Raw genomic sequence first — 24,193 nt, forward strand, 5'->3', positions numbered from 1 at the left:
TCTCGCATGGCTTCCCACTGTTGCCAAATTCTCCCTGGCAAGAAACCAAGCCCATTCACCAACTCCGTTAGAGTCAAATTAGGCTTACGGCCGACTAATCCCCCTTCAGAAGTCCCCGTAATTAAAGAGCATTTGTGGCTGAGGAAGTAATGGATAGGTCTGAATGTACAGACAATTGAAGAAACAACATCTACAGAGAAAAAAGGCTCTCCGCTGTCACTCACCGTCTTGAAACAGGGATGTCTTGACAACGCTAACTTCGATTCCTTATCCTTCTATTCAAGATGGCTAATAAGAACCCTAAAGGTACCAACTTCTTGATCAATGTTAGACACGGGAGAAAGAAGGGGGTAGGGGAGGACAATAAAAGCTAAATCCGTTAGTATTTGGGAGAGGTATACAGCAAGCGACCACAAATCGTATTATTGACTGTAGGTAGATCCGGAAGTAGAGTGACATGCGATCTGTCATTATCCGATTCGGGATGGCTTTTTAAAAATTGACGCTTTTGTAGACATTGGAGCGGGAATGGATGGGTTCTGACAGGGCAGAGGACAAGAAGGGGATTGGAGATTGAAGACACCTTAAGGGAACAGATCAAGAACAGTTAAGACGCCTAATGGAGTGGCTTCATTCAAGCAATATTCGATCTTTAGCAGGGTTTGCTTTTGTGTGCGCATACATGCACTCTGATGACTTGCAACTGAGGACCTGGAACGAAGCGCATACGTCCTCTGTAGTTTTTCATGCACAAACCTTTGGGGAAAATGTCAAAAAAGGTGGAAGTCCAAACTATAGAAACAATAGAAGGGAATAGTTTGAGTCCACGGTAGTAAACAATAAAAATTACAAGCAGATAAAAACATTTGTAGGGGAGCGTGGAGTGTTATATTTCTGTTGTTTGATGCTTTGGCATGCAACGAGATCTGGTTAACAAACAAACATGCATTACAACTGATATTAGTGTTAAATACAAAGTACTTTTAGCCGACTTTGGATTTATTTCACTTGTACAATTTAAACTGAGCAACCAGGTGTGAAATTGACAAGCACTGTCTAATTTTAGTCTCGTTATTTGGAAACTACATGTACGTCATTTGAGGTTACTTGACGTTACACCCATGCGACATTTGAAGGCCCACAGTAAACAAATAAGGCAAATTGGTAAACATATCAATAAAACTCGGTTTAGATCAGAAAACTTTCTTCTCACCGCAAAAAAACACCTGACTTTCCCCTGATTATTATTTCCCCTAAAAGAATGCTAAATATTTCCCTACGTATGGATTCGCACGAGATCCTCTAAAAAGGTAAAAATCAAGTGACGTGTTGCAGAACTAATGCAGTCTGCTTTTCGGATACGCCGAGCCAGTTTCTGTTGGAGCGAGAAATTGGTTTTTGGGGAGTGTCTTGTGTACTTTTTTGGGGGGCTGCCATAATTGGACACTTTAAAAGCTATGGCCTTGTGATTTTCTATAAAGATGGATCTATCGTGGCAAACGGTTCGACAAAGTATCAATTATTGAATCTGACAGCTTGTGGGATATAATGACTTTTGGAAACTTAAAAAAAATAGAAAAGGAAAATAGCAAACCCGCTGACCTACAAAAGTGCGCAGATGCTTTAGATATTTGTAGTTCTTTGTGCTTTGAACTGACAATAAATAAATCCTTTCAGGGATTTGATAAGTTTGGCAAAGTGGCCGACGGCGATATTCTCTTTCTTCTCCTTTCTTCTTCTTTTACAATATTTTGTTTGAGTAACTAAACCCTGCTACTTTGGAATTAAAAAAAGGAAAGTGCAGTAGTATAATACATTCCTAAGCTGAAATCGCAACAAAGTTGAGATCTTTCGATCAAAGATGGATATTTTGACCATCTGGTACGAAATCTTATCTTCCCTATTTTATTTATTCATAAACATGTTTAAACACAAAATACCGGGGGGGTGGTACTCATTAACTAAAATCAACTTGCAGAAAGAACTGGGCATCAACGTCAACAATGTCTGGCACCGTGAACGTCTCTTTATTATTCTGTCAAATTTTTGTTTCTAAATACTTCTGGTAACTCCTCAGTTTCCAGTTCTCCCCCTAAAAGTGTGCCACGGGAAAACCTTTTTAAAAAGTTCGAACACCTGCTGGAGGCAATTACAGAGCGCCACAGCCCAAGGTGAAGAGAGACTGCTAACATGCCCAGCTTATTGTCATTAAATAATAGTAATAGTTGGGCCTTTCAATATCCCCCAAAAGCCAAATATCCCTTCTAAAATCGATCCAGTATTTTGCTCCCAAGCGCACATAATAAAATGATTGATCGGGGAATTTTAGATTTCATTATTTTATCTTCAAAAAGAATTAAATGGTAAGTATTGCTGAAGTGGAAAGCGTGGGGTCTGAACAATTTACTGGACAAAAAGAAAATCAACTTTATCAATGTACCGGCAAGTCACAAAGAAGTCTCTGATGTGGTGAAAAGTGTGCAACAAACCGTAACCTCCACTAGTAGTGACAAGTGCTTTAAAGATCCTTGTTATTAACATTTACAAAAATCGGGGACTATTACTCGATTTGGGCGGTATAATGAAAAGTCAGCCACATTGTTGATTTTCCCCCCAGCCCTATTCAGGAACAAACTGGAAATGTCACATGTCAGCCTTTCTAAAGGACGAAGAAGTAAACCCTAGAATTTTCGCAACCCCAATTTTTTTTATTCTCCAGCGGATATTAGTATAAAGTGGTCGGTACGAAATGTTTGATTTGGCTCCTCGAATGACTGGAGTGCCTGGTCGTTTGATTAAGAAATCACACCTTGGTGTCACTTCATGGCCAATTTCCAGGCAGGTTTTTGTAATTAAGGTGTCTAAAATATTTGGTCAGTAAATATGCATAAATGTGTCAACATTAGTTAGAAAAAAAGTCGGGTCATTATTGTTACAGCTTATTGAGTCAATGGACGAGACATAAAACAGGCCATGAGCAGCAGACACAGGCAAAAGAAAATGGTTAACTGCTTCCATGGTTACAGGCTTTGTTTTTGGTTTGTGAGTGCTGTATGTGAGGCACTTACCATGACCCTTGTGGATCTTTCAACGGCAGCTTAGCATAAACGACCAAAGTAAACACTTTATCCGAGAAGTGTTTACATTGCATTAGTCCGTTGGTATAAACGCTACAATAGGGTTTCAAGTATGACAATAGAGGGCGCGCTCCACAATTACCGGGCTTCGCGGCAGAAGCATTAACCAACAGAGGGCGCTCTTTAAATAAAATGGTTTACAACTAAATTACAAGATAATGCACCTATTTTAAAAATCACTGGATTTATTATTCTCTTAAATAAAACATGCTACTACTACTTTCAAAAAATAAATGCAGTGAACAATAGAATATTTAGGTTAAACATATTTGTAAAATATCTGTATTTGTAAATATCTATAAAATATTTTCTTTGCTTTTTCAATTTGTATATTCAATGATATGTTGTGAGCAATGTAGTGTTATAAAAACTACGGAAATTTGTAACATCTCTCTCCACCAAAAAAGAAATTAACAAAAACAAACCCCAAAACAAAACAATAAAGATTAGTATAAACAGTAAATACAAAGAATTTCACGAATATACATAAAGAAAAAAAAATCAACCATACTAAAAGAAAAGTGGCGAATCAAAACAAATCATCAATATATATTACCCCTGACGGACGAGCTTATAGTCATTCTTAGATTCATGTCAACTCAACGCATTCATCCTTGACGACTGATCCAAGGTACTGGATCACAATGTACTGAAAGACAATCCAAAACTCCCCCCTCCACAGGTGCCCATAATACGTATGGGTGGAGACAAATTACTGTAAAATACCTTGCTCGGGGACATTATGCAGTTTTGACTGAGCCATCCAATCCGCCCCAAAATATGAAACAATACAACAAAATAAAACAATCAAGATGATTATGAACTAAACAAAGAGAAAGTAACTTTTTGAATACTTCAGACTTTCGGTGGACATGATTCAAAATAAACAAAATTTAAAGAATACACATATACCATTGATCTTCCAAAGAAAACATCGGTTGTCTTAAATGGCATGAGTATGCTTTCATTTAAAAATCAAAACATTGGAAAATTTTTCTTTTTTAAGAATGTGTATCTTTTACACTTTCTCTCTAAAATCTAGACATCTAGAAACTAAAACTTGGCACACACTTCATATATTTGGTACATATGTGATCAAAGATTCACAAATGTACACTGTGCTAAGAGGTTATTCAGCTGTATCCTTTTTATCAGTGACAGTGACTGACATTTCTCAATGTCAATCAAAACGAAAGATTCAAAGTTAAATTAACTCCCGACATGAACTCACATGACCTCGTGACGGCTCATCATGTGGCCTCACAATCCTTTGTTGTAGATGACTGTGTCCTCTGAAGTCGCTGCCCGGATCTCTGGTTCCAGCTTGGAAGTTGCAACCTAAACAAAAAGACAAGAAAAAAACATTAAAATAAGACAAAAACTGCAGCTGTTATTCAGTAAATATTTTGTATGCTTAGCATGTTTCTATGCTGCACAGAGTTAACCATTGGTGTGGATTGAAAGATGCTTATGTTTGTTTACCGTCGAGAACTGAGGAAACAGGCTGATAGCTAGAGGTAAAGCGAAGGCAAAGGCACTGGTACAAACCACGACTTGCAGAGGGAGATGTAAACGAGGAAAACGCTTCAAGAAATTTGTCCTGGAAACAAAAGAAACGACAAGATTTTTTAATTTCATTATCATTATTTATTTCTGGTAATGAACCAATGCTTCCTGAAGCCTGGAGAAACCTGTAGAGACTAGAGAGAAGACAATGAGAAGGAGTAACAGTTTTTAGAGGTGGGAGGAAAACCCCAGAGTATTCTTGGAAAAACCCATGAAATCAGTTTAAGGGACTGAAAACCCGATCCACATATTGGCCCAGGCAGGAATCGAACACGGGCCACATCGGTGGAAGGCGAGGAAAGTACCGCTACGCCAACCTGACTCCCCAACGCAACAATCAAATTATAAATTTGACATGCATATTTTCTGCTATTTTAATTTTACATCACTGAACTACCAAATTATTTATGTAATTAATAGAAAGAGAAAAAAACACCCAGAAATTCCCTCAACTTACTTGTTTTCAATGAATGTCATAATGACAGGTGGAATGAGTAAGATAGGAGCTGGCATGACTATTCTGGTCAGCGCTGTTTCTGTCAAAGCCTGTTGTTGAAAACAAACATCAAAATACAATTTTTTTTAAAAGTTATTTTTAATCCCCTCACGCAAAACTTAATGATGCTCAATATATTTTCTTGATTTCTGAAATTTCAGTTAGTTTGGGTCCAAGTCTGGGTTACCCAATGCTGCTGGGCAAGCCCAGCCAAGACGGTGCGGCAGTAGAGAGCGAAATCTACAAGATGAATCAAATACAGTCTTCGATATTTCGGCTCACGGACCTGAGACATTCTGGACATACACGTACATGTTCGTTTATACTATCTTATGAATGCGTGTGAAATGTGCTTGGAATTTCTCAGGGTCAATATGCAAATATTCCTCTAGAGTCTCTTGCGAACAGCCCCCTCTACCACTCCCACGGCTTGGCTTCGTCAGTGACAGCCGCCTTTAGGGAATAAATTTCAAATCCAATCTTTCACAAAGATTACTGCCCAGGATAGACTTTTTTGAGATGGGTCGTACCATTTTGGCGGCAATCTTTGAAGTTCCGACAACGTTTCCTTTGGAGTCTTCAACTTCGATGCCATCCGATAATTCCGTGAATCTCATCAGGGTTACATTGCAGACATTTGCTGTTGCTGGAAAAATGCATGGATGAAACGACAGGATCTTTTATGTGTCATTTGAAAAAGGAAATTCATGTGTTTTATGCGTTCCTCCACAATAGTAAATGGGGTACCAAGACAATTAATTCAAGATTTGATTTAATGTAGTACTCACCTACTGCTGGGAATGGAACAAATCTCTGTACTACCATTCTGGTGGTGGGGCTGAATGCAGTAGCTCGCTTCAGCAATATGCTGAGTCCTGCCTTAACAGAATCAACCAAATTAAAACATCCAAATGAAAAACAAAACTGTTGTCAATAATTGACATTTATTAGAAAATATCAAACACTAATACGCTGAGTTGAGGAATTGCTTGGAACCCTCACTACAACAACTTTCTACTTCAACAATCTGTAAAAATTGATCGTGATAATGAAGTAGCTCCTTGAGCACCAATACAATATACTGGTGGATATAAATACACATTATTATCATTGTGGATACAATTCATAGCACAATATATACAGGCGTGCAACTGGGAATTTAGACAAAACTAGGAAACTCCAAACCACACAAGACTTTGTACAGTATTTTTCAATTGGTAATGACATTCATGAAAAGTAAGAAATCGAGGAAATCAGCGGATTCAAGGAAAAGTTGCCTTATGACTTACTGCAATAGAGCAAGCACTGGTTACTGCTCCAACATAACCCATCACAAAGCGCTGTGTGGAGGTCTCCTGCGAACGAAACATTTACAAACCAAATTAATGGAAGTTCACAACTTGATTGTTTATAAAGTAACCACAGCAAACTTCCTGGATGACTCTAATACAGTGAGAAGCTGATGGGGGAAGGGGGGGGTTGTAAGCCAGGGGAAAGTGGACTGATATTTGAAAACATATCCAAGAAGCTTTGATTAGATCAGTTAGGCTTTACCTTTGTGGCATTGCGATTTGCGTAGTTGCAACAGGCATTGTGACTCTGGTTCAACCACTGTGGAGGGAATCAAACATGAAATGATCACAAAAACTTTGCAGGTCATGAACCCTTCAGTCGGTCTCTAGTGTAGGTATTGCTAAATTTACATTTTTATACAAAAAATATGCTTTCTGCTAGAGACCACGTGTTTCAACTTGGGCCTGTTTTGCCAGTTGTGAAGTGGACTTCAAGTTAACTTTTTGTCTGAGACTCAGACAATAACCTGAATTGCAAACTGGCAAATGGGTACGAAAAAAAAGAGATGAAGCTATGAAGATGGGGTGGGTGGGGTTGGGGTGGGGATGGGTAGGGTTTGGGTGGGGATGGGTGAGGAAGGGGTGTGTCACTCACCTGCCAGAAGAGGGTGGATGCCAGGGTTGGGTTGGGTAGTAGCATACCAACAACAGCGGGTGTACCAAAGGGGACGAAACCTGCCGGTAAATGGATTCCAGACTATGATTGAAGAGATTTATTTGTTTTGTGCCTTCTGTTTGAACGTATAGAGGATTGAACCTTTGTAACAATTTGAATCTTTCTAACGATTCAAAAACTTACCGGACATTCTGAACGGCATAAAGATCTTCTTCTCTGTGTCTGGATGGATGATTGCCTGAAGATTAAACACAAAACAGTCTCCTTAATGGGGATTTCACAAGAAAACTGTTAGAGTAGCATTTGTGTTTACTGAGAGGCAAAGCTAAATGAAACAATTCCTTTATTACAAACAGTGAGAATTACCGTCTTGTGGAACCATGATGAACTACATTTATCTATGGGCTCTGAGCAAAAGTAACTCCTCAACGGTAGGAAAGGGAGGGTTGGGGGAGACTAATTCAAACTCTTTTTTGACGACATGCAACGATCACGCTTGACTGAGCCCTACCTGTTTGATCTTCTGTGCTTGCCAGAGTTGTTTGTTGGTGATTCCTTCTGGTAAGTTGCCATTCTTGAAATGATCCAACAACGTGACCGCATCATCGAGTTGTTTCTGTATTAAAATACGAAGCAGCGGATTATGAAAACATTGTTCTATAAACAAGTAGCCACTGAAATTTACCGTACGTTCGTCAAAACAAATGCAGTGTTTTCAGACACGTTACCTTTGATACAAAGAGGGTTCTTGGGTCAATAACGTCTAAAAAGTGCCGATATCTTCCAAGGAAATTGTCCTGAAATTGTGAAGAGGAAACAAAGAAATGCCAAATGAAGCATGCACTTAGACGCCCAATTTTACACAGAGAACAATTTTTAACTTCGAATGCATCACATTGTTTCTTCATTGATATGTTTGTTGATAATGATATAGGCCTACTAAATTTTACAAAATGGTTTGTATTTGTATGTGTGTGTGGGGGGGGGGGGGCGACATGTCCCCCCCCCCCCCCCCCCCAACACACACCCGGAAGTTAATCCCCAGCCCAATGACATAACATGCTGAATGAGTGACCATCTTCGGCAATTGACGCCCATTTTACCAAATTGCCAAGTTTGACATCTTATGTTTATGAAGATATTTCGCACTGACACCAAAGCTTATCTCCTTCTAAGTCTCACTTCTGTCAAGACACTATAAGAAATCAATGTTTGGAAACATTCACCTGATTAAATCTCGAACTCTTTAGCTGGAATTGTGGCCAGTCCAACTCGTCAATTTTATTTACTGTCATTTTGGATCGGAGTTGAAGTGGAAGTTTCTAAAGGGCGCCCTCTCTAGTCTGATCGCTCTGATCGTGTAAAGTCTGGTACCCAGACCTTAACAATGTTGTAATGCTGTAAATTATTTATTATGGTATGGGGTCATGTTTTCAGAAAATGTATGCAGGATTGGTATGATCAAATTTTATTTCCGATTTTTTTGTTATTTTCCATTTTTACTAAGAAGAATGATGCTTTTAACTTTTTGCATGAAGAAAGGAAAGAAACCTTTTAACTTATCCGGAGGATTTCGTCCGGGTTTATCTTATATCTTAATCAACAGAAACATTCCGAACGAACTAATTTATTTCATCAACTTATTTTCAACACTTGACAACAGTCACAGTGACTGAGTGAGTCCAAACATTAATAACAACTATATTCATTGATCAAGCGAGCATGCATTGTCATGGTCAAGTTATATTTAGGCCTTAATTCTGAACTTGGAGTTTTGATTTTTGCCCGCATTTAAAAAAAAAATGAAGTGTTTTTTATTCCCATATAATTACTGCATGTTTTCAGAAAAATTGCAATTGAATTACTTCTTCTACTTTAGTTTTACAAATTTGCGATGAATGAATGATGAAAAACAGGGCTATCGTGTAGTGTAGGGCCCCTAATTAATTTAGTTTCGATAAAATTAGAGTCAAGGGTGTCTTTTATTACTCAAAAATGACCTTTTCAACCTAGAGCAGACTTCAGACAATCTCTCAGTATAATGACACCTTATTTGTAATTTTTGAACAGTTTCTTGGGGTAGAAATTACGATTTTCCTGTGCGGGTGCTGTGCGATGCAGCTCGCCTTGTACGTTCACGGTACATCGCGCGGTGATCGCCATCTTTATTTTCGTGTCGCGGTTTGTCGTTGTCATCGTCATTTTACCCCCAAATTTCCCTCAAAAATTCCAAGCCCTGCCCTTTATCTATGACATCCCTGTATGTTCTTAATGTCGACAACTAGTTTGGTCGTTCAAATAATTAAAAATGGATTTTGTTCCCTTATAGGAACCGGGCCTGAAGATACATGGCCCAAAACAGTGGCAAGATAATCCTTTCTTCCCATGCTTTCTAGCTGCCATGGTGCTTTGAATGCAGTCCACAATACACCCCACTATATGACTTCAAAAAACGTTCCCTTCCCAAAGTGGCTAACTGTTTAAATATCGCTTGTTTATCATTTTCAGGTTTTTTTTTTCTAGTTTGGATGAAATTCAAGGTAATCATTTGAAGACATCATGAGTGAAATATTCCGTGGAAGAATAAGAGGTAGGCCTAATTGTTGAAAATGTTTATTTTTGCTGAAAGCAGTCTTCAAATCACCGAATGTATTAATTTTTTTGATTTTTTAACCCTAACATATATGAATCCATCAAAATCCACACCCATGTTTTGAGGGATTTCGGCAGAATCAGGATACCTCCATATTGCACAAACTGGGGAATTTTGATGGATTCAGGATTGTAAGCCTAGCAGACCTGCAGGATTTTGATGGATTCAGGATACCTCTATATTGAGCTGTTGGGGGACTTTGCCGGATTCAGGATCTCAACAGATTTACTCCCGCCTAACTGCTGGATTCTGATGGACTCACTGGCCACCAACATTTTTTTGCATGGCAAAATTGATAGATTTTGGCAGATTCAGGATACTTTCTGGTACAAGAGCCCAAGGGGTTAGGGTTAATAATGCATCTGCAATGATCTTTGATGATGGTTGGTTTTTTTCACAAGAATATCTACTTGCAAAGATGAATTTAATTTGTTTCATCTTAGATTTTAATAAATTTCTGTACTGTTAACATTTTTTTCCCGTTGCCTGAACCCCCCCCCCCCCCCACCAAATCTCCAAAACAATCTCAACTTGGAAATGCAGATTGGCACTTCAAATTGATCAAAAGTCTGAAAAGCCCCATATTGGGGTTGCAGCAGTTCGTAATGGAGGGGAAAAATTGATTATTCAAAACATCATCCACCGTTCATGCATGTAATTAAATGTAGTTTGACTTGTTTCCCTGCAGAGATTGTGCGTGGGTCAGACTTGGCCCAGCTGTCTTCAAAGAAGATCAGAGAACAGCTGGAGCAAGAATTCAAGACGGACTTATCCAAAAGGTAAAAGGTTGCTCCTGTGAACTAACGATTGCGTCTGTTTGCTTCGTCGGTGCTTTGAATAAAAAACACCGACTTGATAATGTTTCTTTGTGCTTTATGAAGCTTGTTTTTTTTTTTTTTATTTGTAGGAAGAAAGAAATTGATGACATCGTGATGAGTCTGTTGGTGTCGGAGAGTCAGAACGAAGAATCTCAGAATTCAGCAGATGATCATGATGAAAGTGATGACGATATCCCCACCACGTTAAACTCCCAACAAGAAAAGGTATTTTGACAGTTGGACAAAAAAAATTCCCAATCTCTTGCTGTACTCCTTCTTCAATCGGTTTACTCGGGTATTGTCTTTCCTTCCCCCCCCCCCCCCCATGCTGAGGAAAATTAAAATGAGGAAAATGGCCCCTTTTTTTGAAGACCATTCTACACAAACATTATGTAATACCAGACATACAACATAGCAACATTCACTGATAATACTACTGAGACAAAGTTTTTCAGCTATGAGACGATTTCTTTTCATTTCACTTTTAACAGAGGAAACAGCCCGATGCAAACACGAGAAACAAGAAAGCAAAGGCCAGGGATTCTTCAGACGATGCGGCAGAGACAACCTCAAAAGATGAGGAGCTAGCTCGGAAACTACAGGGTGAAGACGGCACAAGAACGAGACGAAGACACCTGAAAGGTCCAAAAAAGAAAGACAAAAAGGAGTCTAAGAAGAAAGAATCCAAGACGTCGACTAAGAAAGACAGTAAGTTGGCTCAGAAATCTTACCCCTCCCCCTTTTTTTTTAACTTCTGGCCAGAAAGCCAAGACTATTTATTTCTTTTGAACTGTACTATTGACATTGCTGGGCCTTGTTTTTTGCTGGATCCTTGAGCTGAAAAACTTGCCATGGAATCGGAGTCCGTCATGGATGGTAAATAAAATGGCGTTTTTCATTTTAAAGATCTTTGCTTTCTCTTCTTGCCTGTAGACATGTTCCAGAAGGAGATGGTCTTGTCACAGGAATTGGCGGATATCATGGGAGTGAATTCAGTAAGACTTATTGACCTTAAAAATAGGCAGTGGATGTTTGACCAGTGCCGGTTTTCTTCAGGTTAATGTTATATTCTGGAGGATGTCTTTGATTCCACTGACAACTTTATTTTTACTAAAAGCTGGCACCGCTTATATCATGTAATTATATACAAGACAACAAAGAAAGGTTGTGTGAAAAGAACGTTTACTAAAAGAAAACTGGCACCGGCCAAATATCCACTGCCTGAAAAATGTGCTTCAGTTTCAAATCAGGTAATCGATGGAATATGTCTGTTTGAAAGTATTTCAGACTTTTAAATGCTTGGAATTATCAACAAATATTGAATTGATTCAATTTTTTCTTTGTTTCATCTTCTGCAGATGCCAAGATCTAAAGTTGTTCAGAGAATGTGGCAGATCATAAAGGAACGCAATCTCAGTGTGAGTAGGAAGACCAGACATTTGAAAAACGGAACACCAATTTTTAAATAAGTTGTACGTCAATTACAAAGAAAAAATGGTTTTTGCTGCAGAAATACATGTCAATTAGAGTTTTGTACACAAATTTTTTTTTTTTAGCTAGCCTTCATACTACTGAGAACTGTTTCAATCAAATTAATGAAATCATGAAATCATTTTTAAATGTTTTTATTGTCAGGATCCATCAAACAAACAGTTCCATATCTGCGATGATCAACTCATGAAGGTTTTTGGTAAGTTGCACAGTCGCAGTTTGGGATGGAAATAAAATATTTGAGAAAACAAAAACAATATTTGAGAGTTATAAATTCCCAAAAGATTTTTTTTCGGTCACACAGATCGAACTGGCTACTTCTTGTGGCATACTTTTAAACTACACGTGAAGTAAAGTCTGCCTCGAGCAAAAATGGTCAATCTGGCTGGCATTTATCTCTGGTTTCAGCGACATGAAACGATTGAACATATTTCTGTTCCCCCTTGATGGGATGCCAGTCCATCGCAGGTTACTCACCAGCTAATGCCGGTACCCATTTATACTCCTGGGTGGACAGAGGCAAGTTTAGGTAAAGTGGCTTGCCCAAGGACACAATATGTGACCAGCAGCTGGAATCGAACCCCTGACCCTCTGATGAGTTGTGAACCTTAACCACTATGCCACACAACCCTACAACTTTAAACTGCACACCTCATTTCAGTAAATATATGTCAGACTAAGAAACAAAGCTGTCTACACCACTCGAACCAGTACCTCTGCTGGTAGGTATTTGTAGCAATGTCAATCACTCTTCAAGAACTCTAAAACAAAAACAAATCGAGTAGTTGACGAGCCCTCGTTACTGCACATCTCGCGCATGAATGAACAATAACAAAGGCGACGTGGCACTGGGATGTTACGAGGTTGACTAGTTGTTATTCAGCCTTGACCAGGTTGATTGGAGACTTGCAGGTAGTTTGGGAATGCAGGGAGGTTTCGAAGGCCTACCATCAACTCTGGGTCAGAAAAACAAGATTTTTTTTTCCGAAAGGGGAAGTTGTTAGTTGACAAAGGAAATCACTTAGTATTTTCTGGAGGCCATCCAAGATATGGAGATAATTATTATAATGTATTGGAGGAATCACGTTGATGTGAGTATTACACTCGACTGACAAATGTAACTACTAGAGGGCAATATTACAGTGATTTGGTTTTTAGTGCAAACGAACAATAATCAGTCAAACAGTCGAGCCATTTTTTCCAAAGGAAAAAGGGGGGGGGGGGGTGACTGACCAATTTTTTTTTAAAGATGTACTTTTTCATATTTAGTCGTGGAAGTTTTGGGTCAATTTTGACAAATTAATTTTGACAAATATAAATTTGTGACAAGGAGTCTTTTGGGTTGCGCCAAAACTCATAGAAGATAATTTAACATTGTCACTGTCCAAAAAAATTAGGTGAAGTATGTTTGATGATCACGAGTGTAGAAGGATCACATCAATTCTCTCTGCCCTGGAAAAAACTGAGAGCGCCCTCTTGTGGTTGCCCATGGAAATGTCAACAATGGAGGCCATCACATGCTGAATGCATTATGTGGATGACTGTGTGTTGAAACTGAGGTATTCACAAGAAACAAGACCAAAGGTGTCGGAATTAAGCAAAGATTCGCGAGAAACGAGGGCAAATAAATTGAGTATCCTTGAGCTACCAACCACAGAGTGAAATTGATGGAAATAGTCGAGGACCATCCTTGGAACCAGGGTCTGGAGTAAACCCTTCTGGCCATGATGTCGGGATCTATCAGGGTCCCCAAATCCCCAAATTCCAAGGGTTGCTTAAATTGGTCCGTCGCAAACCTTGAAATGGCCCACATAGACCCTCTGGAGTCTAGCATAAAATATCCTTGTACAACTTTACTTTTTGGTAAGAAAACACATTACTCGCATCTCTTTATATTACTCATGCATGACTTGACAGCAACCAACATAGTAACACCCCCCCCCCAACACCTTAAAAATCCACCCCTAAATTCCTCTACCTTGTTATATTTTTATTATTTGTTCAACAACCTAGCTCACATTCATTTCATTACATTAGCCAGACTAAACAGTAACCAGCATAGAAGACAAATATTCCCTCCCCCAAATTTATCAACAAAACTCCGCCCCATCCCTACATACACACTTTTCTAGTCAGGCAATCCACATACCCACATGTGAGTTATGCATCCCTTTTCATTACTTTGATACGATCGAGCAGCGACCAGCACAACCAAGTAAACCTTCTGATCCCCCACATCACCACCAAGACTCCACCCCCTCCCCACGCACATTTTCCAGATCGACAATCAACACATACACACACAAGGAAGTGTCATTGTATTAAAGAAAAGCATGATTACAGAAACAGAATGCATAATAATCAACACCTAACACCTTGTCATTCAAGCATTCAATGTCCTTAGAGGCCGACGTAGGCCCACGCGGCATTCCAGTGAACTGTAGGTCAGTCACCCCGCACCCGTGCACGCAGCAATGCTCCTGCGTTATAGCTTATGATATAACACCACAGCGCTAATAATTGTAATTGTCATAAGCCTGTGTTTGCTTTTCGCATGCACGATTAAGTTATTTGTGTATTGGTTTGACTGATATAGGGTGTTTTTTTAATTGATCTATTAATGCAGTCTCCAAAAGCATTGCTGCAGATAATAACAATTCTTGATAATTCAGGGTCATATTTGTTAATTTTGGACAATGTTTTTTTTTCATCTTGGTTCTAATGGGACCGTATCATAAGTCCGACGCCTCATAGGTCCGACGCCTCATAAGTCCGAAATTTCGGACTTATGAGGCGTCGGACTTATAAGGCATAACATTTATTTATTCCTCTTCATACATGTAGATCCGACGCCTCATAAGTCCGACACCTCATAAGTCCGACAAATTAAACGCCTCGTTTTTACGTTGTCGGACTAATGAGGCGTCGGACTTATGAGGCGTCGGACCTATGAGGCGTCGGACTTATGAGCAGACCCCATTCTAATCGCACGAGGTTGATTCGTATAGATATTTTTCTTGCCAGTTTAAAATTTAATTTATTCCACCTAGTTCTTCTGTCGTTCGAGGAAAACAAAGCTCTGAAATGAATCAATTTCCACAGCAAAAGAAGAATTGATTTTCTTGACAGCTTGAAAGACCAGCAATTGATCCAGGTGGAATCTTTCTGAAACTCAAAAGCGTCAAACAAGAAAAGAAAAAAATCAAGAAATTAACTTGAGGCGCTTGTTTGGCAGGGTTGAATCTGTGTCCCTGGTTCCTATTGATTCCTGTTTGAAACTGATGCATTTCATCTTGGAACCAGTGAATCTCGCCTCCATTTTTGTTGTTGCTATGGACAAATTTGAACAGCGCCCTCAACCGCCATGCACTGAGAATATAAATCTGGAAACAATTTTTTTTAAAACAAGATTTATCAAAATATATATATATATTTTTTTTTTTTTTTTCGTAATCCCTCGGAAGGAATAAAAGATGGAAATCCAATAATGTTTTATGCTTGTCAACTGTATTTGGTCAATAGTAATGAGATTTTTGTGATTTTCATTATTTTTAGGAAAAAAAGAGTGCGGACTTTCTCCATGATGAAGTATCTCAAGACACACATCAAGGACCCAGATCTTCTCACCAATTCATAAAAAAAAATTCATCTCTTGTGAGTACTCGTGTCATTTCTCCTCCATTAAACTTAAATTCTGGCCAACCTGTAAAATAGTTAACAGATTACTGACACAGTTCAAAAATGTAAAAGTTGGTCATTCTTTTATCCAAATAATCACCAGACTTTGTTATCCAGTTTTTAATTAGTCAATTTAATTTGTTGATCAAACTTTCGGAGAAACAATGGGCTTTTGTTTATTGTTTCCAGTTTTCGTTTGTTGTTTAGATCAAAACACAAGGTCAGTTTTAAGCACAGTGTTATATTAATATTACAGAGTTTTGTAAGTTGTTAATCATTTAATTCTACTGAAATAAAAAAAACAGCTGTGAACATAACATTTACCTAAAAAGTGGCACTCAAAAAAAGAAATGGTATTAAGTATGAAAGGGCAAAAGTAATTGGAATGTATGATTATTTTAATTTGTTAAAATGGTTAAATGACAGGGTCTTCCAAAATGAGAAAAAAAAAATGAAAAATCTGACTTACAAATTTTCTAAAAGTGTAAAAAGTACAGAACTGACCCCAAAAAACATTAAAAAAATTACTTTTCTAAGAATACAAATCAGCTGATTTGGATTTGCAGCGATAAAAGCTCTGATAGCTAATAAAAATAATCATAACATTTTCAGAAAAAAAACTACCCGTAGCCTTTACTTGACAAATTTGCCTGGTTTTGTCAATAAAAACCAGGTGCTGTAGTGGCTTCTGCTTTGGACAGAACCATTTAACTAAAAGCCTCCCTGTGTAAAGAGTCAATATATAGCTTTTACGCAATGAACATTCCCGATTGTTTGTTCACTTTTAGATGCCCCTGTCTATAGTCTTATCAACTGGTGACCTTAGAAGCCGGTCGGACGACTGTCTGCCAAAAAGCTTTGTCTGCTCTCCCGTTCTAAGTCCATCTATTTGCATAAAATGTCCTTGCTCCCCGATTACCTGCAGACCCCAATCTTATTGGGGGATCAATTAAACAATATTGTCTGGCCAGTGCAAATTAGTGTGGTCACGTTTCAGGTTTTTATTCCGACTGAATAATTCTCCAGTGGCACATTCAAATCATGAATAAATCATTGCAAGCTGGCACTCAAATTCACACAACTCAGTTTTGTGAATTTTGTGAAGTTTTTTTGTCTAGTTTTCTGTTGGGTATTTTCTCCAGTTTCCCACAGTCCACATTCTCTCTTACTGTATGGTCTTCTAGTAGCTCTTCTTTCTAATCTCAAGTTTTTGAAATATTGACGTAGCGTACAGTTATTTGAATGCTAAATGCAGTTGCCACTGTGTGTTTGCTACGCCTTTGCTCAGGCGCGCCTTTGCTTGGTGAGTTCCCTTCACTCGTAGACGCTACAGGTTTACGCTCATTAAAAAATCAGTTGCTTGAACTCCCCTACGTGCATGCAAATTGATGTGCGCTTCCAATGTGAACTTGACTTATAATTACTCTTACATGTAGCTCACACAACACAATCTATAATTCATGCACAGCTAACATAGCTCCTCTACCCCCTCATTTCCCTGGTATATCCATTATATTTTGTACGCTCATCTCCCCCCCCCCCCCCCCCAATGGTTGCCTCCCCCTTTAATTGCCCCCCCCCCCATTACCCATAATAGACTCACACATCATTACATCTCTTAGTGTTTGCACTCCAAACCGCCATTCCATATATTCTATAGTCCATAATGCTTGATTTCCCCCATCCACTAATGGTCTTAGCAGTATTCATCATTGATGGCTTCCATATTTTTCTCCCGTTTTGTTTGTTTCTCGACTCATCCAATGAGGTATTTGACCTCCCTTTCTTCAAGAATGCAAGGATATTTAAAATCCCGTAAGATATCTGTTCCCAATTACATGATCTCCTAAGCAGAAATATATCGCTTAGCAGGTTTTTGAAGAAAAAAAGTGAGAATGAACTAAGCAGGAATGTGCTGACTACCAGTCACAAGCCATAGACAATGCATGAGATTTGGGCTGGTAACCTGTTTTTCTGTGCTTATTAGATGTCCGTGCTTACCTGCTATCTCAAATTGATTCCTGGTTGTTGAGATGTATGTTTGTCATTGAACGTCCCTTAACTTGTTTAAGGGACCTGGTTTGATAGGAATAGGGGCCATCCGACTGTCATCTGTCAAAACTGGAATTGTTTGATCGTAAAGGGTCGGATGAGAGTTGGGGCTGAAAGGGAAATAATAATGGATGTCACAACAAGGAGTGTTTGAATCGATATTAATGGTCAGGAGAATATACCACCCCCCTCCCCGGGGAAAAAAAGGTAGCTAAGGCATTTTTGTAAAATTGTGTTGGTCACCCAACCTACTTGGAATTTGTTTAGACCAAATTGGTGACCTCGAAATTTGTATTGCCACATTTGGCCCAAAATTGAAACTGACGTATATTTTTTTAAAAATAAAAGTCTTCCCAATACAAGTGGTTTTTTGTGTGTTATTGGTCAATTAAATAATACAACAGGTTAATTAAGCAGAATACTGTCAACACTACCTTACAGTAAATGTAAGTGTGATGGACCGACAGACAAACATACAAGAACATTTTTCAGAATAAAATAAAATTCCTCCCTACCTACATGTACCTGGATAATTTTGAAGTGTTACCATAAACACAATTTTCTCGGCCTAATGCCTGCTAGCCCACCCCTCCCTTGGCAGCCTCCACCCCACGAGTCAAAGCTGGAGCCCCCCCCCCCCCTCCCGTCACACATGTGCCAAAAGCCACACTACGGTTTTCATATGTAACTCAACAACAGCCTCTTAATTTTGAAGCAAGTTAATTACAAAAGATGGACAATGTACGCGCAACACACACGTAGCATATTACATCCCCCTTAAAAGACATTTCTCATTATCTGTGCGGTTGGTGAAAGCCTACTCTGTCATGGATCCTGATGACCACGATTAATAATAAATACTGTAATAATTGGCCCTGCCATCATACAAGCCCTGAGCCATTTAATGAACGGATAATGGTCCGCTGGCCACATCCCCTAATAGACAGTCAGGCGGAGGGGGGGGGGGGGTGGACGACTCGACCAACTCTGCAAAAAATTCAATTCTAGTGGAGCATTAGTGACTGTGCATAATAGTGCAAACGCATGGCCAACTAATCACAGCCAGGAATGCACTCTTCATAATTCCATTTTTTTTTCTTAATAAATACCCATTTCCTTCCAATATTTAACCTTGGATTATTAAATGGAGAAACCATTTTAGAGATAAAGAAAGAAAGAGCTTAATTTTGACGAACAAATAGGAAAGTAAGCTGCGAGATGAGCTTTTCGAGGATCTTTCGATTCTTCCAAATTTAGGTCTAAATTTAGACTTTATCTTCAAGCAGTGAGCGGATATTTTTGTCTCCCTTTCAACTCTCCAAGGAAACGATTTGCAGACAGAAATCCAAAAAAAATATAGTCTTCATGTGGAAGGAAATGATTATATATCACTGTACTTCAATCTTGCTACGTACTGTGCAAGACAGCCATGTTGGAAATTGTGGATGACAGTTTATGCTTTATTGTGGAGTAAATGAGATAACTTCAAGAATGATGCCATCACAGTATTTAATCCCTCCGAAAATGCATTTGAGTCAAATCTGTTGCTGAATTTGGTGTACAAGAAATTTATGTGACTAATGTTTGCATAGATGTTAATGTTATGTGTTTTAATTCAATTCAAACTCATATCTCAACACATTACTCATTCCAAAAAATAGTTAACATCCATGCTTTGAAATTAAAAATAGTTGCTTGATTTTTGGATTTTTGGGAAGATTTAGGTTGGCAATTTGGCAATACAGCTTGTAAAAAATCATTTAAGGATATCAAAACAAACAGAATGTTTCTTTCTAAAGAGTTAATAAAATTAAAAATCCTTTGTTTTTTTCACCAAAAATATAACAAAAGGTCCTTAGACCAGAGATTGAACTTGATTCCTTGCTCCCGATTTTAGCCAAATATGTTACAATCACAACGATTTAATATATTTTGCAGAGATAACGATTCTCTTTTAATGATACCACAGCGAGTGTCCACCCAATTATCATCTTGTGATGGCACCATGTTATATAATGCCTTCTTCGCTGTAATTGCTTTCGACATTGCAATTAGCAATTCCATTTAACGAGTAAGCTCTTCAGGCCCAGAGATCATTGATTGCTTGACAGTTTGTAAACTCTAACGATTGGGAACATTTAATTTATGATAATTTTATTGTTTCCTTGTAAGCATTTCCTGGCAGACCTAATTCTTGGATTAAGAATAAAAAAAATGCACAATACAAATCGAAACACATATCAACCTGTTCGAGTAAATCATTTACTCAAAACAAGGTCAATGTTCTGTTCCCAAACAGAAACTTGCCTCTCGTACGTGTTCCTTGTGTAAAACCAGTATTACTGAAACTTGAATATTTTTACCTTTCTCTGAAGTCCTGTGTTTAATTAAGTTACCGTTTAAATAATGAACATACATTTAGGGATTCTTAAAAGCTCAGAATATCATAGCTACAAAGCCTGATAAAACCTGTTGATAAAAACTGAAGGTAGAAAATGATGAAGAAATCTCAAATTCAAATTCGTTTTATTTTCATTTCATTTTCGACTCCATTTTGCAGTTCAGACAACAAACAAATGTCAATTAGTCCAAGTAAATCGTAAAGCTAAATGGCACACAACTCAAAATGCAAACTCAAAATGCTGGCCGGAAAATTGCAACCTCAAAATCAAATTGGATCACGATTTGCAGCAAATTGATAGATGAAAGTTCAAAAACAGCTGGATAACAAGACCACATGCTAGGAGTCGATATTTCCATAAACAAGGACAAGCACCCAGATGTTTTAAAGAATTCACCTTTGTCGTAAATGTCAGTAAACAAGATAGGGCCAACACTTTAGCCAACCAATTCTCCAAAATTTCCACAACTTAGTTCCTTAGCATTTCACCAGCTGAGTTTAAGGTCTCAATTTTTCCAACCTTTTGCATCCGAGACCAAATCCAATTGATTTGAATTTGAAGCTTAAGACTAGACTCGAGTCTTGTGTAGTCTTCTATTAAGGCTGTGGATAAAATGTGTAGAAATAAAATTAGTTTTGAGATATATTTAGAGATACTCTCTTCACACAGTAGTAAAGTATTGTTTGACTCATTTTTAATGTCCGTCTTTTTCCTTGCTATGCATGTTTTCTCTCTCCTACCATTCAGTTTGAAATGTTCAGACTAGATTCGAACCACGAACCATCCGACTGTAAGCCCTTATACAGGGAAGTAAACATGTGTAGTGGCATTGCTCCAGTGCACATTAGAGCAGAGAATTGTGTATTATATGTGGCAACCATTGAACCATGTGTACAAAAGCGAATCAATAATTAGCATTATATACGAAAGGCTGGGCGTAAGGTAGAATTCCTTTACATAATCAAGCATCCGTGTGCTACATGCAGCCTGTTCATTATGTTTCTGCCTCATGCAAATCGAAGAACTGAATTGCAGGCATTGTCGTAAAATTAGATAAACGACCTTGATATTTCAGGAAAGAGTTGTGTCTTTTCTCTTTTTTTTTTCTTCGTTTTTTATATATGGCACTGTGTCTTCTTTTTTTGGGGGGGGGGGAGTGATGGTTCGGGCTCCACATATTAGTCCAAGTATATCCCAGAAATTTGTATGTGATATTTTTGCAAGAGCCTCCCCTTGCTTTCTTTAAAAAAAATCATTTTACCATCCAGTCCCATCATAAACATGTAAATGAGGAGAAGGTTTGAATCCAAACCCTGCTTCCTTGGGTTCATTTCCTGGTACAGATGTATTCCTACCCAAAAAGTTCGATGGCAAGCAAGGATAAAAAATATTCCTCTGCAGGTATGGGAAACCTCTGCATTCACTCAGCCGTTGCTAATGCTAAAATCAATCAACTGGTCCATAATGATATTAGTATTACCAACATTATAGCTGTTACATTTGTCACACAACTATTAATTGTTAATATGTATTGTCGTGTATCTACAGGGCTTTTCGAAATGAGATATTGACGGACAAGGACAAATATTCACAAATAACCACTCATAGCAGCGACATCGTTGTATATCTTCTTGAAATAGAACTTTTATTTTCAGTACAAGGAGAGGTCATACATTTCGTATGAACTATCATTTCAGAAGTTCAGTAATTCTCTTATGTACATAATATTGTATGATAACTCTCTCCATGTTTATCTACAATCTACAAAATTTTGTCAGACACGACACAGTTCTTTCTTTTTTTTTTGAGTAGTTTTTTTTTTTTTTCAAAGAACAAACCATTTTCTAAAAAGTTCCCCTCGTGTTAGATCAACGTACTAAATGAACTTTACAGCTCAAAACATCTCGCCCCGTCAAAACAGGGCAACTTGCGTCTCATATCAAAAGTACATTTAATGGAGGCAGCCATTTTTTTATTTCATTGCTTTCGTAAAATCAGTCATTTGTAAAATCACACCATCAAGTTACCCACCTTTTCCTTTCCGTAGGAAACACATTAATAACATAGCAATTCATTTCACCTTTTAAATAATTATCATCAAGACAGCAGTTTTTCCTCAATATATTAATAATTCCAAGCTAAAATCTAGGAGTTTTTAAAAACAAAAACTGAAGCCTCTAAGGTAAAATACAATCAAGTTTAAACACAACGCTGAAAACCGTTTGTCTAATATCACCACCATACTCTTTAGATCCATACTTCAGGATTTTTAAATTATGTTTATAAACATGCTAATAAATTATAATTACAAACAGCAGTAGATTGTTTACAGCATAGCCAGTAAACAAAAACAAAACAAAAATCAATTTCGCATTCATTAAGCTTTTCTTCAGCACCAACCAAAACTAAAACACTGGCATATTTCCCCTTTTTTTTGAGCGGGTAACATTCGTACCAGGCAACTGAAATATGTTAATCAACAAATATATTTATCCCTTGGAACAGATTTATTTTATGTTATTTTTCATCATTTCTTTTTCAAGTTATCCAGACTCATAGTTATAATAATATATCCACTGTAAAGCCTTCACCTACTTTTTTTGATATAATTATGTGTCTTCCAGGTCACTGCTCATGTGCTTGCAATAGCCAACATCAATTCCCACTAGTCCATTGCGGGTCTCCGTTTATTTAATTAAACGGTGGAGAAAGCAATGTGGCTAAAACCCCTAGGATTTAATGGCAAATTAGTTTTCCTCAAATGAATTCAGTTTGGGCATTAATAGGACGTGTTTGGATTTCAACCGAAATTTGGGGCGGGTATTATAGATGCAATATAGATGGGCATTCTTGCCAAAAAAAATAACTACAATACAAATTTATAATTGTTTTTTAATTTTGAAATTATATGTCTAATTTTTGGTCAATTGGTCGGAATATGTTAACAAAATATTTCTAGAAGGATTTTAAAGGGGGCCTTTTATGCGATTCTCATGTCAATTCATTTTCTTTGGTAAGAAATGTTAATCTTCTTGCAGGTAAACCTTGACAGTCGATTTAAAAGTGCCAGAACTCTAGAATTGAATTGACTGAAACTGAATGCGATTTTCCTGTCAAACTAACGTGTCTTCTCCAGCTACCCAGATTTCTTTTTTTCATTCCCCCTGAAGTGTTTTCCCAACAGAGACGAAGGTTTTAATGAAACGTCCCTCACATCTCTTGACCTTTCATTGCTTTCCCTCCACTACAGAATCTGGACGCCAGCCAGTGAATGGACAGAACAGGCAGAATGAATGAATGGACCGAGTACGCAAGGTCACCTCCAGCAGACCCGGAGGTCAATATGAATCCTCTTCAACTTCCTGCTGGTCAGTGCATGGTCAGTCCGGCAAGGCCGTTAAGGTGCGACCCACACTGACCGCTCAGTACACTGACCATGAATGACCATGCATCACTGGACAATTCTGATGAACACTCATTGATTATGCATGCGCTCCTTGGGGTCCCGCAATAATTATTCAAGATTGTCCTTGTCATGATAACACATTTCACCCTGAACTTTTTTTTTACTCTTTGAGAGTGGACAATCGTGATAACGTGACTTTCGCCTCCATTCATAAACAGGAACAATATCTTTGATATTTTTTTCCTTGCACGTAAAGCTGGCACATTTTGTTTACCAGAAGATGGAATTTCAGTAGGAAATGTGCAGTTTCCTTGCAGGGGGATTATTTTTTGTGTGGGCAAATATTAAGGAGGTTAACAGAGGATTTTTAAAAGAAATCTGGTTCAGGAATAATTTTCTGATTTTCCAAGAAGTATTAAAAATCAAAGAAAACAATGTGAGGTACCCAAAAGTATTAAATGGATATGATTTGTTAAAAGGTAAAAAAAAAAAATTAAAACAGACTTCCTTTAGTTTTACATTTTAG

General features: G+C 38.0%; 2 protein-coding genes across 3 annotated transcripts; one reads left to right on the top strand and one right to left on the bottom strand.

Annotated features, from left to right (window-relative positions):
- Nucleotides 1-1,422: 1,422 nt before the first annotated feature.
- On the bottom strand, nucleotides 1,423-8,515 carry LOC119720509 (sideroflexin-5-like). The gene is made up of 12 exons (XM_038190194.1): nucleotides 8,394-8,515; nucleotides 7,896-7,964; nucleotides 7,679-7,783; nucleotides 7,351-7,405; nucleotides 7,147-7,226; nucleotides 6,754-6,810; nucleotides 6,489-6,554; nucleotides 5,988-6,078; nucleotides 5,730-5,845; nucleotides 5,161-5,249; nucleotides 4,620-4,737; nucleotides 1,423-4,475 (listed from the first exon to the last, which is right to left on the bottom strand). Exons 1-12 carry the CDS (start codon nucleotides 8,460-8,462, stop codon nucleotides 4,398-4,400), a joined length of 993 nt encoding a protein of 330 aa, XP_038046122.1. The 5' UTR covers nucleotides 8,463-8,515; the 3' UTR covers nucleotides 1,423-4,397.
- A 30-nt stretch (nucleotides 8,516-8,545) lies between these two features.
- LOC119720512 (protein TRI1-like) lies at nucleotides 8,546-24,160 on the top strand. 2 transcript variants are annotated; one of them, XM_038190200.1, is made up of 10 exons: nucleotides 8,546-8,622; nucleotides 9,676-9,757; nucleotides 10,509-10,599; nucleotides 10,728-10,863; nucleotides 11,130-11,346; nucleotides 11,572-11,633; nucleotides 11,997-12,056; nucleotides 12,274-12,328; nucleotides 15,684-15,783; nucleotides 23,512-24,160. In XM_038190200.1, exons 2-9 carry the CDS (start codon nucleotides 9,727-9,729, stop codon nucleotides 15,764-15,766), a joined length of 735 nt encoding a protein of 244 aa, XP_038046128.1. In that variant the 5' UTR covers nucleotides 8,546-8,622; nucleotides 9,676-9,726; the 3' UTR covers nucleotides 15,767-15,783; nucleotides 23,512-24,160. The 2 variants fall into 2 exon arrangements, with proteins under 2 accessions (XP_038046128.1, XP_038046127.1); XM_038190199.1 differs by lacking the exon at nucleotides 23,512-24,160 and having other exon boundaries at nucleotides 8,559-8,609; nucleotides 12,274-12,329; nucleotides 15,684-16,888.
- Nucleotides 24,161-24,193: the final 33 nt, after the last annotated feature.

This window comes from Patiria miniata, unplaced genomic scaffold (assembly GCF_015706575.1).
Source record: "Patiria miniata isolate m_02_andy unplaced genomic scaffold, ASM1570657v1 HiC_scaffold_9, whole genome shotgun sequence".
Taxonomy (NCBI): domain Eukaryota; kingdom Metazoa; phylum Echinodermata; class Asteroidea; order Valvatida; family Asterinidae; genus Patiria; species Patiria miniata.

Excerpts from the sequence above, each read along its gene's own strand:
- LOC119720512 (XM_038190199.1), top strand. The coding sequence starts at position 9,727 with ATGAGTGAAATATTCCGTGGAAGAATAAGAG. Across the intron at positions 10,600-10,727 it reads AAGACGGACTTATCCAAAAG|GAAGAAAGAAATTGATGACA; the intron begins GTAAAAGGTTGC and ends TTTTATTTGTAG. Across the intron at positions 12,330-15,683 it reads CAACTCATGAAGGTTTTTGG|GGAAAAAAAGAGTGCGGACT; the intron begins TAAGTTGCACAG and ends TCATTATTTTTA.
- LOC119720509 (XM_038190194.1), bottom strand. The coding sequence starts at position 8,462 with ATGACAGTAAATAAAATTGACGAGTTGGACTGGCCACAATTCCAGCTA. Across the intron at positions 7,965-8,393 it reads AGAGTTCGAGATTTAATCAG|GACAATTTCCTTGGAAGATA; the intron begins GTGAATGTTTCC and ends TCACAATTTCAG. Across the intron at positions 4,738-5,160 it reads ATGACATTCATTGAAAACAA|GACAAATTTCTTGAAGCGTT; the intron begins GTAAGTTGAGGG and ends TTTTGTTTCCAG.